Source organism: Leptodactylus fuscus, chromosome 10 (assembly GCF_031893055.1).
Source record: "Leptodactylus fuscus isolate aLepFus1 chromosome 10, aLepFus1.hap2, whole genome shotgun sequence".
In the NCBI taxonomy this organism is placed as follows: Eukaryota; Metazoa; Chordata; class Amphibia; order Anura; family Leptodactylidae; genus Leptodactylus; species Leptodactylus fuscus.
In genome coordinates, this window is record NC_134274.1 from 47994774 (window position 1) to 48010216 (window position 15443).

The 15443-nt window shown below is 39.7% G+C and overlaps 1 protein-coding gene across 2 annotated transcripts in view; it reads right to left on the reverse strand.

Annotated features, from left to right (window-relative positions):
* The window catches only part of GRID1 (glutamate ionotropic receptor delta type subunit 1), a 744143-nt gene that overhangs the window by 104925 nt on the left and 623775 nt on the right, over positions 1–15443 (reverse strand). For both annotated transcript variants that reach the window (XM_075258436.1, XM_075258437.1), the window contains exons 7-8: positions 9989–10150; positions 8656–8775 (exon numbers count right to left, since the gene is read on the reverse strand). In XM_075258436.1, the coding sequence (XP_075114537.1) occupies positions 8656–8775; positions 9989–10150 (282 nt within the window). The remainder of the gene's footprint in view (positions 1–8655; positions 8776–9988; positions 10151–15443) is intronic.

Below are 15443 nucleotides of genomic sequence, written 5' to 3' on the forward strand. Positions count from 1 at the left end.
CATTTAACTTTTCGCCTCAGGCAGCAGAAAGGTTGCTAGCATAGTAATAGCATCTAGACTGAAATAATAGGCCTTGATTACTGGCGAATTAAGAACATCTGAAACTAATGTCTTTGTAAACTACTTCATTGGTACAATTTAGTCATTACAAATTTGTGGTAGGAGATAAATGTCTCACATGTAGAATTATAACATTACACAGGGTAAAGGAAGTTTGCATTATTTATACTACCAGTAAGGTAATACATAGGGATTATGAAAGGACTACTGAGTAGAGATGAGAGAGTAGTATATGATCGAATACCTCGCTCCCATAGGAATGCGTGTAAGCGGCCGAACACCAAGGGGTTAAGCGCATTGAATATTAACTGCGCTTAACCCCTTGGTGTTCGGCCGCTTACACGCATTCCTATGGGAGCAAGGTATTCGATTGAATACTACTCGCTCATCTCTACAACTGAGTAGTTATTTCAGTGTCTACACATCAGAGCAAGGTATATACAACACCTTGACATGCCTTAGATTGTATACTGGGCTATGTGGTGTTTTTAGTGTGGCATTCTTTGTAAAGGAGAATACCTTCTCAATTTGCATCGTTATAGAGACACTATATGGTGCCTATCTATGTTTAATTTGGAAATCCGGAAACGTGTAAATAGAGACTTATATGGTATTTTTAGAATTGAATTTTTATTTTTACATTAAAATTGACGTAACACATGACAAAACATTAGGGCTATCCAGTTGAGAATGTGATGTTAACAAATAATACCTTAACACAACAAAACGCACACGTATTTGTTTTCCAAATGTGTGTTAGCCATTATCTTGTACAATAGCCATTTGTATGTATCTCCTCATGTACTGGATATGCATTGTTGTCGTGTATTTTAACCTGGAAAATTTTCAGCAGGGAAAATAATCTAAAATTATTTGCTACTGTGTGGCTTTTATGAAAAGCAAGAGTAATAACTACCATTTATATTCATTCTGCACCTTGTTAGGGTCCTTGACAGATGGAACATGAGCTCTGAGTATATTCCACATGAATACATGATGTATGATGTTGGGTTTAGAGAAAATTTCCCAAAATGATAATGTCCTGTTTCTTATATGAAATTATTATTCTACTTTTCAAGTGAAAAATTAGGATTTGGAGCTTTGAGCCTTAATGTTTAAAGAGAAAGAATAATAACACACAAAAAAAAAGAAATATTTAAGGCAACTTCTTTTGATCTCGATGAGAAATACTGCAGAGAGAACGCTGATTATTATTGTTATTGAGGGAGATTAATATCCACTGTTTTAAAAAAAAGTAAAACAAGATTTCTAAATTGGAAAACTCTTCAAGCAATGGAGCATATAAACATTACGAAATAGCCCAGTACAAATGGACAATCTCACGCAGGTAATGGTCTCGTCTATAATAAAAATACACAAAAATATAGCCATGACGAGAAAAGAGGAAATAATGGCCTCCATAAGAATAAGTAGGAAAAAAAGGCAATTGTGTCTTAAAAAATGGCTAGATACATTTAGGGACAGTATTGGAAAATAGTGGTATCTCCATTTATTGTTAATAAGCATTGTGTTTGCTATAAAACTCTCAGCATGAGCTACTTACCAAATACAAATAGGCAATGCTGACTTGTCTCCCTAGGAGAGTCATTTTATTACTACCACAGGGGGAAGAAAATGCGTTTTTATGTAATAAGCTTTTCAAGTACGCCAATAACTGAGTATTCCAGGAACAGAAACTTATCTAATTCTTTATATTGTCTGCGGAAAGGTTTTATCACCTTTAGAATTTCATCAAAACTAGAATTCCCTGACTCTACGTAGATGTTAGAATAATACGTGCCAATGTGAGAATGGCTGTAAACGTTAATATAAATTATTGGGTATGGTCATAAGGAGTCAATTGCTTTATATACAACTGAAAATACCCATTATATAAATGTGTTTAACCCTTTGCCACAAGGCACAATAGAACCCAGCTAAAGAAAAATGAAATATTATTCGCAATTTCTCAGAAGCTCTTTAGGAGTAAAAATTTAGTTAAAATTGGGTAAACATTTAGGGGTAAAAATTGAATTTGAAGAGTAATTTTACTATTACTATTTATTTATTTTTTCACCTATTTTACCTAAGGACGGGTTCACATCTGCGCCTGGTCTCTGCTTTGTGGGTTTCTGTCTTCTGCGACAGGAGACAGAAACTCGGCAGTCAGTGTCCGCCCATGAGCGTCTTCAGAAGAAGTTGCAAAATGAATATCACCTTCTCACTGACTTTGCCGCTATTGACTTACAGACCTCACAAACTCCCTGCCCTCTACACTTACTCTGTATAGACAAGCAGTAATAATGGAAATTCTGAGCTCCATTTTCCATTGGTTTTCGGAATTTCCAAAAAAAAAAAAAAAAAAAAAGACACACAAAATATATTGCCACAAGGTAACAAGCCTAATAAGATTATTTTTATGAAAAATAAATAATTGTTGATGTTGCAGGTCATGGGACCCTTTGGTAGAAAAAATAGGTTTGCAGATTCAATAGTAGAAGTCATTTTCAAACTTAAGGTGGGCAAGTGGAAAATAGCAGAGAAATAAAAATAAATACAGTAAATAACTTTCCTTGTTTCGCACCAGAAAAGTAACCAATGACCTGAAATGGAGAACAGTGTTCCTAGTTTTGTCAGGATTATGTGTATGGTACTTGCAGGGGGGGGGGGGGGAGCAAAACAGGGATAATGTAAGGCAAGGTTTGAGCAAAAAGCTGCAAAGGAAATGGTCCATGATGTGAAATTTCAGTCAATAATTTTAGATCTCCACTAAAGATCTAATCTCTGCTATTTAGTAAATCCTCTCTCACCTGGAAGATAGGTACTAGAGATGAGCGAATAGTATTCAAATATCTAGCTCCATAGGAATAAATGGAACCCCTTAACCCCTTGCAGTTCACCCGCTCCCTTTCATTCCTATGGGAGCGAGGTATTCGAAATAGTTTCGAATAGTATTCACTCATCTCTAATAGGTACCCCCCTATCCATCATTACATGTCTCATTGGGAGACCGATATGGGGTCTCCAATGTCATATGCTCAACAGAAGATTATTTGCTCTAGAACCTCAAAGTTCTCCACATGTGTGACATTTATGGAAATGCAGTTTAACTTACTTATGCATTGGTACCACACACCGGCCTTACTGCACTCTCTGAACCCCACTATTCCAGCTCTTTGTTGGTCGTGTAACAAGCTTGTGGGCTCCTTGTATCATATCTTCAGGGAATGACTAGCTCATCCTGCAAAAGGTTTGATCTCTTGTATGTACCTTCAAACATTTAGGTAAAAAGACCTCACGGCTATTTATATATTTATGCACCACTGCCAAGACCCTCATAACTAAATATTGGAAGTCTGCAGCTCCCGATTGAAGGAGGTCCATGGTCTGGAATTGGTGACTGTCACTTTAAATGATACAGTAGAGAAATGTCAGGCTATTTGGGACCCGTGAGCTATATACTGTATATTGCAAGGTCTATGACATCCTTCTCCCCACCATCACCACCACCATTTGTTTCCAATGTATTCTGTTGCTGGTTTATCCCAGCTGTATTTCTTTTCTGAAAAAACCTTAATACAAACTACAAATCAGGAATCGATAGAGCAGGTAGTATAATTTTGGCTACTTCTCATGTAAAATGCAATATGCAGACATTGTTGGTGAAATATACTGTTTGCAAACAATGATACACAAAATATAACTTTCCCCTCCTAGAGAGATAATGGTTTGTGTTACGGTATATTTCCAAGAATTTCAATTTGTTTTATATTTTACTTGCCTAATCCGCTGAAAACATTCCCACCCTATGACATATACAATATTGCTTCCAATTCTATTCATTTAAAAAATATTGGAAAGTATCAGTGTTCAGCTAATGGTAAATTATGCCGCTTCTTATTCATTCCAACACCTTTTTTTTTCTACACTCAGCACAAACTCAGAATAATTAATCCATACATAAATTACACTATCTTCTTCATCAGAATAATTCCCATTTAGCAGTTTTGGAATTGGAAGAAACGTGTCTCCGGTATAATGAATATTCCAAAATAATTTAAAAAATGACCCAGATTTTCAAACATTGCATTTGACGTATCCATTACAGCAGGTGCTGACCACAATTTGCAAATTTGTGTTAGAATATTAAATTGGCAAAACTATTTAATGTAACTTACTGTGCTGTATTTCAAGAAGAAACTCATTTTCTAAACTATTATAGTTCATCACTTTAATGCGAGTTATAATTTCACCCTGAACAATGGGCACAGTCAAATGGATTTTTTTTCATAAGCTGCTTTTATGTCTTCATGAACGGACTCATTTTTTTTTTTTTAATGTACATGTTCATGCTATAAAGAAGCCCACATCAACTTAAAATAAACTGCCAGACAAACTTGTCATATATTGTTCTTATTAGAGATGAGCGAACAGTGTTCTATCGAACACATGTTCGATCGGATATCAGGGTGTTCGCCATGTTCGAATCGAATCGAACACCGCGTGGTAAAGTGCGCCAAAATTCGATTCCCCTCCCACCTTCCCTGGCGCCTTTTTTGCACCAATAACAGCGCAGGGGAGGTGGGACAGGAACTACGACACCGGGGGCATTGAAAAAAATTGGAAAAAGTCATTGGCTGCCGAAATCAGGTGACCTCCATTTTAGACGAATAGTGGATTTCAAATCCGGGTCATATGAGAATGTGAACTTTGTGACTATGAGACAGGGATAGCTGTACAGGCAGGGATAGCTAGGGATAACCTTTATTTAGGGGGGAATGTTATTAAAAATAACTTTTTGGGGCTCTATCGGGTGTGTAATTGTGATTTTTGTGAGAGAAACTTTTTCCCATAGGGATGCATTGGCCAGCGCTGATTGGCCGAATTCCGTACTCTGGCCAATCAGTGCTGGCCAATGCATTCTATTAGCTTGATGAAGCAGAGTGTGCACAAGGGTTCAAGCGCACCCTCGGCTCTGATGTAGGAGAGCCGAGGGTGCACTTGAACCCTTGTGCACCCTCGGCTCTGCTACATCAGAGCCGAGGGTGCGCTTGAACCCTTGTGCACACTCTGCTTCATCAAGCTAATAGAATGCATTGGCCAGCGCTGATTGGCCAATGCATTCTATTAGCCCGATGAAGTAGAGCTGAATGTGTGTGCTTCGGCCAATCAGCGCTGGCTCTGCCGGAGGAGGCGGAGTCTAAGGTCGGACCTGAATGGAGACTGGTGTGTGCTAAGCACACACATTCAGCTCTACTTCATCGGGCTAATAGAATGCATTGGCCAGCGCTGATTGGCCAGAGTACGGAATTCGGCCAATCAGCGCTGGCTCTGCTGGAGGAGGCGGAGTCTAAGATCGCTCCACACCAGTCTCCATTCAGGTCCGACCTTAGACTCCGCCTCCTCCAGCAGAGCCAGCGCTGATTGGCCGAATTCCGTACTCTGGCCAATCAGCACTGGCTAATGCATTGTATTGGCGTGATGAAGCAGTGCTGAATGTGTGTGCTTAGCACACACATTCAGCTCTACTTCATCGGGCTAATAGAATGCATTGGCCAGCGCTGATTGGCCAGAGTACGGAATTCGGCCAATCAGCGCTGGCTCTGCTGGAGGAGGCGGAGTCTAAGATCGCTCCACACCAGTCTCCATTCAGGTCCGACCTTAGACTCCGCCTCCTCCAGCAGAGCCAGCGCTGATTGGCCGAATTCCGTACTCTGGCCAATCAGCACTGGCTAATGCATTGTATTGGCGTGATGAAGCAGTGCTGAATGTGTGTGCTTAGCACACACATTCAGCTCTACTTCATCGGGCTAATAGAATGCATTGGCCAGCGCTGATTGGCCAGAGTACGGAATTCGGCCAATCAGCGCTGGCTCTGCTGGAGGAGGCGGAGTCTAAGATCGCTCCACACCAGTCTCCATTCAGGTCCGACCTTAGACTCCGCCTCCTCCAGAAGAGCCAGCGCTGATTGGCTGAATTCCGTACTCTGGCCAATCAGCACTGGCTAATGCATTGTATTGGCGTGATGAAGCAGTGCTGAATGTGTGTGCTTAACACACACATTCAGCTCTACTTCATCGGGCTAATAGAATGCATTGGCCAATCAGCGCTGGCCAATGCATTCTATTAGCGTGAACTGAGTTTGCACAGGGGTTCTAGTGCACCCTCGGCTCTGCTACATCAGATTGCTACATCTGATGTAGCAGTGCCGAGTGTGCATCAGATGTGTAGTTGAGCAAAACTGACTCAGCACTGCTAAGTCTCTGCATTCGCATAGGAATGCATTGGCCAGCCTTCGGCCAATCAGCGCTGGCTCTGCCGGAGGAGGCGGAGTCTAAGGTCGGACCTGAATGGAGACTGGTGTGGAGCGATCTTAGACTCCGCCTCCTCCAGCAGAGCCAGCGCTGATTGGTCGAGTTCCGTACTCTGGCCAATCAGCACTGGCCAATGCATTTCTATGGGGAAAAGTTAGCTTGCGAAAATCGCAAACTGACAGGGATTTCCATGAAATAAAGTGACTTTTATGCCCCCAGACATGCTTCCCCTGCTGTCCCAGTGTCATTCCAGGGTGTTGGTATCATTTCCTGGGGTGTCATAGTGGACTTGGTGACCCTCCAGACACGAATTTGGGTTTCCCCCTTAACGAGTTTATGTTCCCCATAGACTATAATGGGGTTCGAAACCCATTCGAACACTCGAACAGTGAGCGGCTGTTCGAATCGAATTTCGAACCTCGAACATTTTAGTGTTCGCTCATCTCTAGTTCTTATATAGAGATACCATTTTGCATTTTAGTATTTTTTTTTTTACTTAAATGTATAAAATAATAAAGCATAGAACTCCTATAAAAAATCATATAACTTATGCCACAAAACATTTGATGAACATGACACATTTTATGAACAATACCCCCTCTTGTTCCTAGTATTGCCATTCCTATTCCATCCCATAAACATTGTCTTACCCCAGAAATTTTAATGGGAATTGTCTGATGTACAGTTGAGCTGAGATTTCAGGATCGTTTTTAAAATCCGATTTCCAATCATTTTCCATCTGAACCCGATCCCGATTCCAATTCTAATGCAAGTCAATGGGAATTTTTAATAATCGAAGATTGGATTTTAAAAACAATCCTATTCACTACACAGCATGGAGTCCAAAAATTGAACACTTCAACTTTTGGAGTCCACGCTGTGTAGTGATTAAAAAATCCCCCGGCTACTTAGTCCCCCCTGGTGTCTGCTTATCTGCACAGATCCGCTGCCGCTCCCCATTCTTCTCGGTCCGGTTCTATCTCATTTGCAGGCCTCCCAGGCTGGTGTTACTGATGCTGGGAGTAGGCAGTCTTTAACACTAGCCTGGGAGGTGGGGGGCGCGCACGGCGCTCTGAAGGCCTGTAAATGAGAGAGAACCGGACCGAGAAGAATGGGGAGCAATAACGGCAGTGGATCTGTGCAGGTAAGTAGAGCGATTGGGATCAGAATTCCGTTTCCGATCTATTTTAGGTGGGATCGGAACCCAATCACGATCGTGAAATTTACTAGATCGACGATCGGGATCCTATCTTTTACGATTCCAATCGCTCAACCCTAGTCTGACGTGTATTGGGGTCCTCTAGCTCTTTTCCGATGGCCAATGTGGGAAAGAAGAACTCAAGATGTTGCATTTCCACATGCCTGATTTTTTGTTACAGTGTTACCATAGCCATGCATTTATATCATCTTGGGAGGGTTCAGTCTCAAAAGATACATATTTTATTTTAATACCATATCCATTTGTTTTGAGGGGACTCTCATCTACCCACTCACAGCACATACAACATAAACCAAATTGGATGTATATTTATATGTAGTCGTAATTAGTGTTGAGCGAATAGTATTCGTTGAATGCCTCGCCGGCATAGGAATGCATGTAATCGGCTGAACAGCAAAATGCTTTGAAGATTTGATGCATTTAACCCCTTGGTGTTCAGCCGATTACACGCATTCCTATGCCGGCAAGGTATTCGATAGAATACTATTTGCTCAACATTAGTCGTAAAGTCAGATGTCAATAAAGCCGGAAAAATGTTACCAAACACTATAACTGGATAAGGTCCAATATTTGTATGGCAAGCATGGCATTCAGGAGGATTTTGCTAGCTATCTTCTGTAATCCAATCACAGGAGTTAATCCAAAAAGTAGTACTATGGACAGATACTTCTCTTATATAGGTCTACTCATGAGTTGGCTCAGAAAACTGCATTTGTGATTCTAGCTTTAAGCTTTTAAGTCATTAGAATTCTACAAGCTTTACTGTATATGATCCATCGAAGTGTTCCGAATGCAGTGCCACAGAAAAGAAACTCTAATTGCTTCATCATATTGACAGAAATTGCTGCTGATTCTATCATTTAGGGAATTATCTGTGAGATTTTTTACAGTTACATTTTTTCTTTATTATACTAATTAGGTTGTTAGCTATTGCTATTATTAATTTTTTGCAATGGTTGTTGAGCTTCAGCAGGATGGACAGAAGCTATTACTGTAACTAAAGGCTTCTTTAACGGAGTGAAAATCGACATTTAAGTAGTCGTCAGATAATAAGTTATTTACCCTCCGCACATCTTTGCCAAATGTCTCACTGTAGCTGGTTCCAAGAATTTCAAACTGTACATGAGGATTTGAGCCATCTTCCCTGAACTCCATAATCCCGGTTAATCCTGCGATACGACCCTGAAGAAATAGGATTTACAAAAAATTAGAGGCAACATTTTTAGAGCGCTGAAATGTAATTATCTGCAAAACAAAGTTCATGATCTGTGACCGCGCTTCTGGATTTACTATAAAATCATAATTTAATTAGCAAAGCACATATGGTAGAGACATCATAATACAACATTTACATAATATAAAAGTTTCACACCAGACAACCCAGTCCAGGTCTGATAACACATATGGATAAATTGTTTAGTGATAGAAAATGAAGAGAAGATCTTGCTAATATAACTCCTGGTTAAGGGAAACGGGGTCACATAGGGAAACAGGGTCACATAGGGAAACAGGGTCACATGCCCACTAGTTGGCAAAACCACAGCAAGGATGAAGGTTAAGACTTAAAGGGATGGGTGAAAAAAATATACTCGACTGTCCACCGTGCTCTGTGTTCTCCCATCACGGTCAGTCATGCTGCTGCTGGGGTCTTGTTCCGGCAGAAGGCCTTGCCTCGTGACATTCTGGCTCCTTCCCCATAGGCAGCCAAGGCTGTTGACTGGCCTCAGCAGTAAGGTGAGGCGAGAACTTCAGCCGGAAGAAGCAATGGGGCTGCTGAACTGGAGACTGATAGGGAACACCATAGCATTAAGGACAGATGAGTAGCTTTTCATTCCTGGTTTCTATGTAAACAAAGGTGATACATACCTTTTAACTATATATAGTACTTGTATGGTATGTGTAATAAGGTTAGTAAAATTGTTAAATAAAAATAGTGGCTAGTGTATGTTACTGGTGACCACCGATGAGATGGACACATTTTTTTATGGTTGCATGAACCCGGTAAATACAGAAGTGGTAGATAGATATAAGCGAGTAGTATTCGATCAAATACCTCCCCTACATAGTTATTGGTGTAATCGGTCCCATACCACGTGGTCAACGCAGTAAAAATTTGATGCCCCTCCCACCTTCCCTGGCACTTTTTACACCAATAACTATGCAGGGGAGGTAATCCATCGAATACTACTCGCTCATCTCTAGTGGTAGATTGTTTTATTTTATGTTGTTGTTGCTATTCTTGTAATTATTATTTTATGTTTGCTGTATCACATTCTTTCAATGCAGGCCAATTCATTTCATCACTTGAACAGAATAGAATGAAACAAGATAGAATAAAGAATAACCACAAATATGCTAATCTCTGATCTAAGTGTCCAGACTGGCTAGTTCTTACCTTTTTTATGGTGTCAAGCATAGACCGTCCACCATTCCAAGGTTTGGTTGACTTTCTCATGCAGTTCAAGCTTGCCATACTGTGCCACTTTCTGTCTTCTAGTTTTCTATGGAAGGCATTAGCCAACATCAGTACACTGTCATACAGATAAAGGTTGGACACCTGCAAACAACACACAGTATTTGTTTTATTTATTTCAGCTACAACAAAAGAAGCCTGTATACATGCACATACATTTTATATATGAAATATGAGTGCCCATGTACCATTTTGGAGTTCAGTGCAATCAGTACAGAGGGACATTGACTCCAAGCCATGTTCCAGTTTCCAAAGTGCCGCCATGTTGGATTGAGAATTCATCTACCTCAGTTAAGGGTTATCTGCCAGGTCCCATGACCCAGTTCTGGTGACAGACATTTGTACATGTTGAATTAAGGGCTGTTAACACTCTGTTGCTGTCCCTGTGTTACTTAATCACGTACAGCAGGTGACCATATACAAAGTTAGATGGTTGTTTCTTAGTATACTGGAAACGTAAATGAAATGTTGTAATCTGTCATCATTATTAGTTAGTCATTAAAAAGGTATCAACTACTGAAGACTATCAAGTTTTTTTGTTTTTTATATTTCCTACCCCCTGGCTAACACAGTATGAGAACAAACATTTCCCTTATTTTAGTATACTGAGTACACAACTACAAGTTTGCTGGGTCTGGAGCTCACAATAGCATATGTGGTATATAACAATTTATTATTGTACACAACATTTATTAATTCAATCTCTTACATGCAAAGGGGGGCATTAGATAAATCGGGTCAGATGTATTAAAACTGTCTAAGTAGCAAAACGATCTTATGCGAGGTTCAAACTAGTGTTTGGGTTTGTGTCGTTCGAGTCTGCATGGAGACCCTATCACCACAACTATACATTGTTTTAACTCAGTTTTAACTTTGGCATAACTCTGTCCAATAAAGATATTGTCTACAATTTAGTAAAAAGGCCAAAATAGGGGGTTGAGCTGATCTTGAGATTTCAGGATCGTTTTTAAAATCTGATTTTCAATCATTTTCCAGCCGATCCCAATCATGAAATTTGCCGATCTTTCCCGATCCCGATTGCTCAACCCTATCTGTCACTCTCTCGCTTTTCTATTGTGCACAGATGATAATCCATCTCATGTGACAATCCATCTAATCTCTGAAAATGGATTTTATCACTAATCAGAGTGAGTTAGTGCAAGAGTCCGGAGAAGGACTGACTTATAAGTGGAGAAATAAGCATTTGTCTCTAATAAGGATTTATTACATAGTTTAATACTATATATTCGCTTATACTTGTGATTTATGTAAATTTGGTTAAAATGACAGTCCCCATTTAACTAATGCTGTATTGCTCTGTTTGACACCAGCTCAGTTTCGAGATTGACGTTAATTGCTTAATCTTCCAAATAAGCGGCTAACCCATGCATTACGATGTCATCAGTTAGAACTGACAGCGATTCTATATTCTAAAACTCTTAAGTAATGCGATATCCATTCTAGTAATTATATGATAATCTATGGATATTTATTTATATCCTTGTGGGATTTCAATATACAGAATTTCTGCGACAAACTGACTAGTGGTAAAATCTCTCATTCATTCCGCTCCCATAGGAAGATTCACAATGTCAAGCGTCAAGTAAGGCAATTGTAAACTGTACTGTATATGCCTTACCTTCAAGTCTCTATTTATTAGTAAGAGGTGCTTTAGGTAACTTAAAGGGGCTTTGCAATTAAAACCGTGGCTTCTAGGCATTGAAGTTTAGATGTACCTTATTTTTAATGAAATGCTGTTCAATGCCTGTCAACATATGTCAACCACCTTTCTCCTCTCTCCTTGTCATGAATATAGGTCACTATAAATAGTACCTGTTTTCTGGTACATGGGGGAAGCATAGGGAAAAGATTTGATTCTCTCTAGTTTCACAATAGACTTTCAACATCAAGAATTTAATGCCTCCATGATGTATCCAGATACGTAAAAGTGCCTCCCCACAACACATATGGCTATGGCCACAAACGTGTCAAAGGCTCAAATTGTCACAAATTCTGTATATTTTTCTTATCAGTATTATAGGATCTGTCAAGTTCCATTGTTATGATTATAAGTCACTGGAATCTATTGGGCATCTGCGGTATATGTTGAATGGTGGATGTAGAGAGTTTTTTGGCTTCCATTATGTGTTCATTATTCTAGAGCCCCTCATTCTGCAATTTGGAGCAATATGTATGCCACAAAACATGGGCACATTAACTGCTAATGCAGAGCCCTCGCTACACTTTGTATATTGAGTGAGCGGGGGCAACTACCAAAACCCACAGATCTAATATTGTTGGCCTTCCTGAAGGATAGGCCGTCACTATTTCAAATTTGGATAACCCTTTTAATATAAGACAATGCCATTTGGTAACATTTTCTGGACATTAATATCAAATATCATGTCCATGTACAGCATAGTATTGCTGCAGGACAAGTTATAGACCAGAATGGAGCAATGAAGATCTGCTGCTCTACTCCCACCTCTTCCACTCTGCACTCAGGCCCTTTTATCGTGTTGCCAGTAAGGTCTGTGTACATGCTTCTGATGTATACTATTACTGCTAAAATATGTGATGTGTGTTACTAGGAAACTGTATGCATATATATTGTAATAAAGATACTAATGGCTGTATATCTGTGTAGTGGTTTACTTGACTGCAGTCATAGACATGATTCTACCTAAATAATATCAGCCTACAGTGACAACCCTGATAACAGTCCACACTGTTATTTCTATGGTATATAAATACATATGGGTGGGTCAGTGATGACTAGGGTTGAGCCGATCTTGAGATTTCAGGATCGATTTTAACCCCTTCCCGCCGATGGCACTTTTTGACTTCCTGACCAAGCTCGATTTTTCAAAACTGACATGTGTCACTTTATGTGGCAATAACTTTGGAACGCTTTAACTTACCAAAGTGATTTTAAGATTGTTTTTTCGTAACACATTGTACTTCATGTTAGTGGTAAATTTTGGTTGATATGTTTTGTGTTTAATTATAAAAAAATTGGAAATTTGGTGGAAATTTTGAAAAATATGCATTTTATAAAGTTTGAAATGATGTACATTACATACAGATAGTCAGACCGCCAAAATTATATCATAAATCTCATGTCCCAGATCTCTGCTTTATGTCGGCATCAAACTTTAGGCGCCCTTTTAATTTTTACAGACATTATAAGATTTACAAGTGAAACAACAATATTCAAAATTTTCAAGAAATTTCCAAAACCCATTTTTTAAAGGGCCTAATCCAGTTATGAAGGGGTTTTGAAAGACCCTTGTATTAAAGCCCCCCATAAATCACCCCATTTTCAAAACTGCACCCCTTAAATAAGCCAAAACAACATATACCTAGTAATTTAACCCTATAAGTGCTTAACAGGAATTAATACAAAATGGAGGTGAAATTTTCAAATTTGAATTTATTTTACTAATATTTTCGTTTAGCCCTAGAATTTGCACATTCACAAGGGGTTAAAGGAGAAAACGCATCCCACAATTTGTAAGGCAAGTTCTCCCGACTACCATAGTACCCCACTTGTGGGTGTAAACGAATATATGGACGCACAGCGAGACACAGGAGGGAAGGCGCGCCAAAGAGCTTTTAGAGGGCAGATCTGGCTGTGATCAGTTTCAGGAACCATGTCGCATTTATAAAGCCCTTGAGGAGTCAAAACAGTGGAAACCTCTAGAAAGTGACCCCATTTTGAAAATCGCACCCCTCAAAGTATTTATCAAGTGATGTAGTGAGCATTAGTAACCCCGAAGTGAATGTGTAAGCTGTGCGGAGTAAATTGGGTACACCAAATCCCATTCTATTTTCCCACCAGCTCCTATGACGCGGACGGGGAAGAGGGGCATTCTGGGGGGTCAGCGCTGGTGTATGCTCTCTCATAAGCTCTAAATATGGGGTGTCCCCTGAAAACGCTCGCACCGCTTACACATTTCCTTCTAGTCGCAGCCACTTATGTCCTAATGATTTGGCGACTTTTGGGGTTTTTGTCTTCACATTGTACAAGGTAGATTTTTATTTTTATTTTCTGGCAATGTGGCCATATGAGGGCTTGGTGTTTGCGGTATTAGATGTACTTTTCAATGCCACCATTTTGGGGCCTGTAACTTATTGACTACATTTTATTAACTCTTTCTGGGTGGGATGTAAAAGGAAACATCAATTCTGGCATTGCTTTTTAGCATTTTTTTTTTCCCGTGCAGCGTACAGCATAAGTAACATGTTACCTTTATTCTGCGGGTCGGTACGGTTACGGCAATACCTCATTTATATGATTTTTTAATGCGTTGCTATTTGTGCAGAATAGAATTCAATTCAGGGAAAAAAATCTATTGTTTTTGCATCGCCATCTTCTGAAAGGCATAACGTTTTTATTTTTCGCTAGACAGAGCTGGTTGAGGGCTTATTTTTTGCGGGAAGACCTCTTCTTTTTATTGGTATCATTTTGGTTTTCATCTGACCATTTGATTACTTTTTATTGAACATTTTGTAAGGGAAAGGTGGTGAATAATCATTATTTTGTGCGGTTTTCTACGTTTTTTTTTTACGACATTCGCCGTTCGGGTTAAATAATGTTTTAATTTTATTGTTCAGGTTATTACGGACGCAGCAATACCAAATATGTAATGTTTTTTTCTATTTTTCTTTATTTTACATAATAAAACATTTTATATGGGGAAAAAGGGATTTTTGGGGCTTTATTTATTTATAATTTATTTTAAACTTATTTAAACTTTTTTATTTTGACTTTTTTTTCACTTTTTTTTTCTGTCCCCATGGGGGATTGAAGCAGTGATCGGCTGATCACTGCTTCAATAGAGATACGCTGCAATACACGTGTTACACGTGTATTGCAGAGTATAGGAAGCTGTCAGCCTGTGTAGACGCACAGGCTGACAGCTTCATTTACGGCAGGATCGGCCAGGCGCGAGGACGGGGTAAGTGAAGGGGCAGACCTGGGGTCACTGATCAGACCCCGGGCTGCCCCCTACGAACACCGGCACCCCCCAAAACTGGCGCGGGGGGTGCCGATCGGCACCATATGACGTTGTAACCCCGGAGGTGCCGGCAGCCATCTCTGGAGGTAAGTGAACACCAGGGTGGACTAAGTAGCCAGAGGATTTAAAAAAAAAATCCTCTGGCTACTTAGTGATTCACTACACAGCGTGGATTCTAACAATTGTTAGATTCCATGCTGTATAGTGAATAGGATTGCTTTTAAAATCCGATCTCCGATTAATAAAAAAATCCCATTGACTTGCAATGGGATCGGAATTGGGATAGAGATCGGGTTCAAATGAAAAATGATCGGAAATCGGATTTTAAAATCGATCCTGAAAAGTCAGGATCGGCT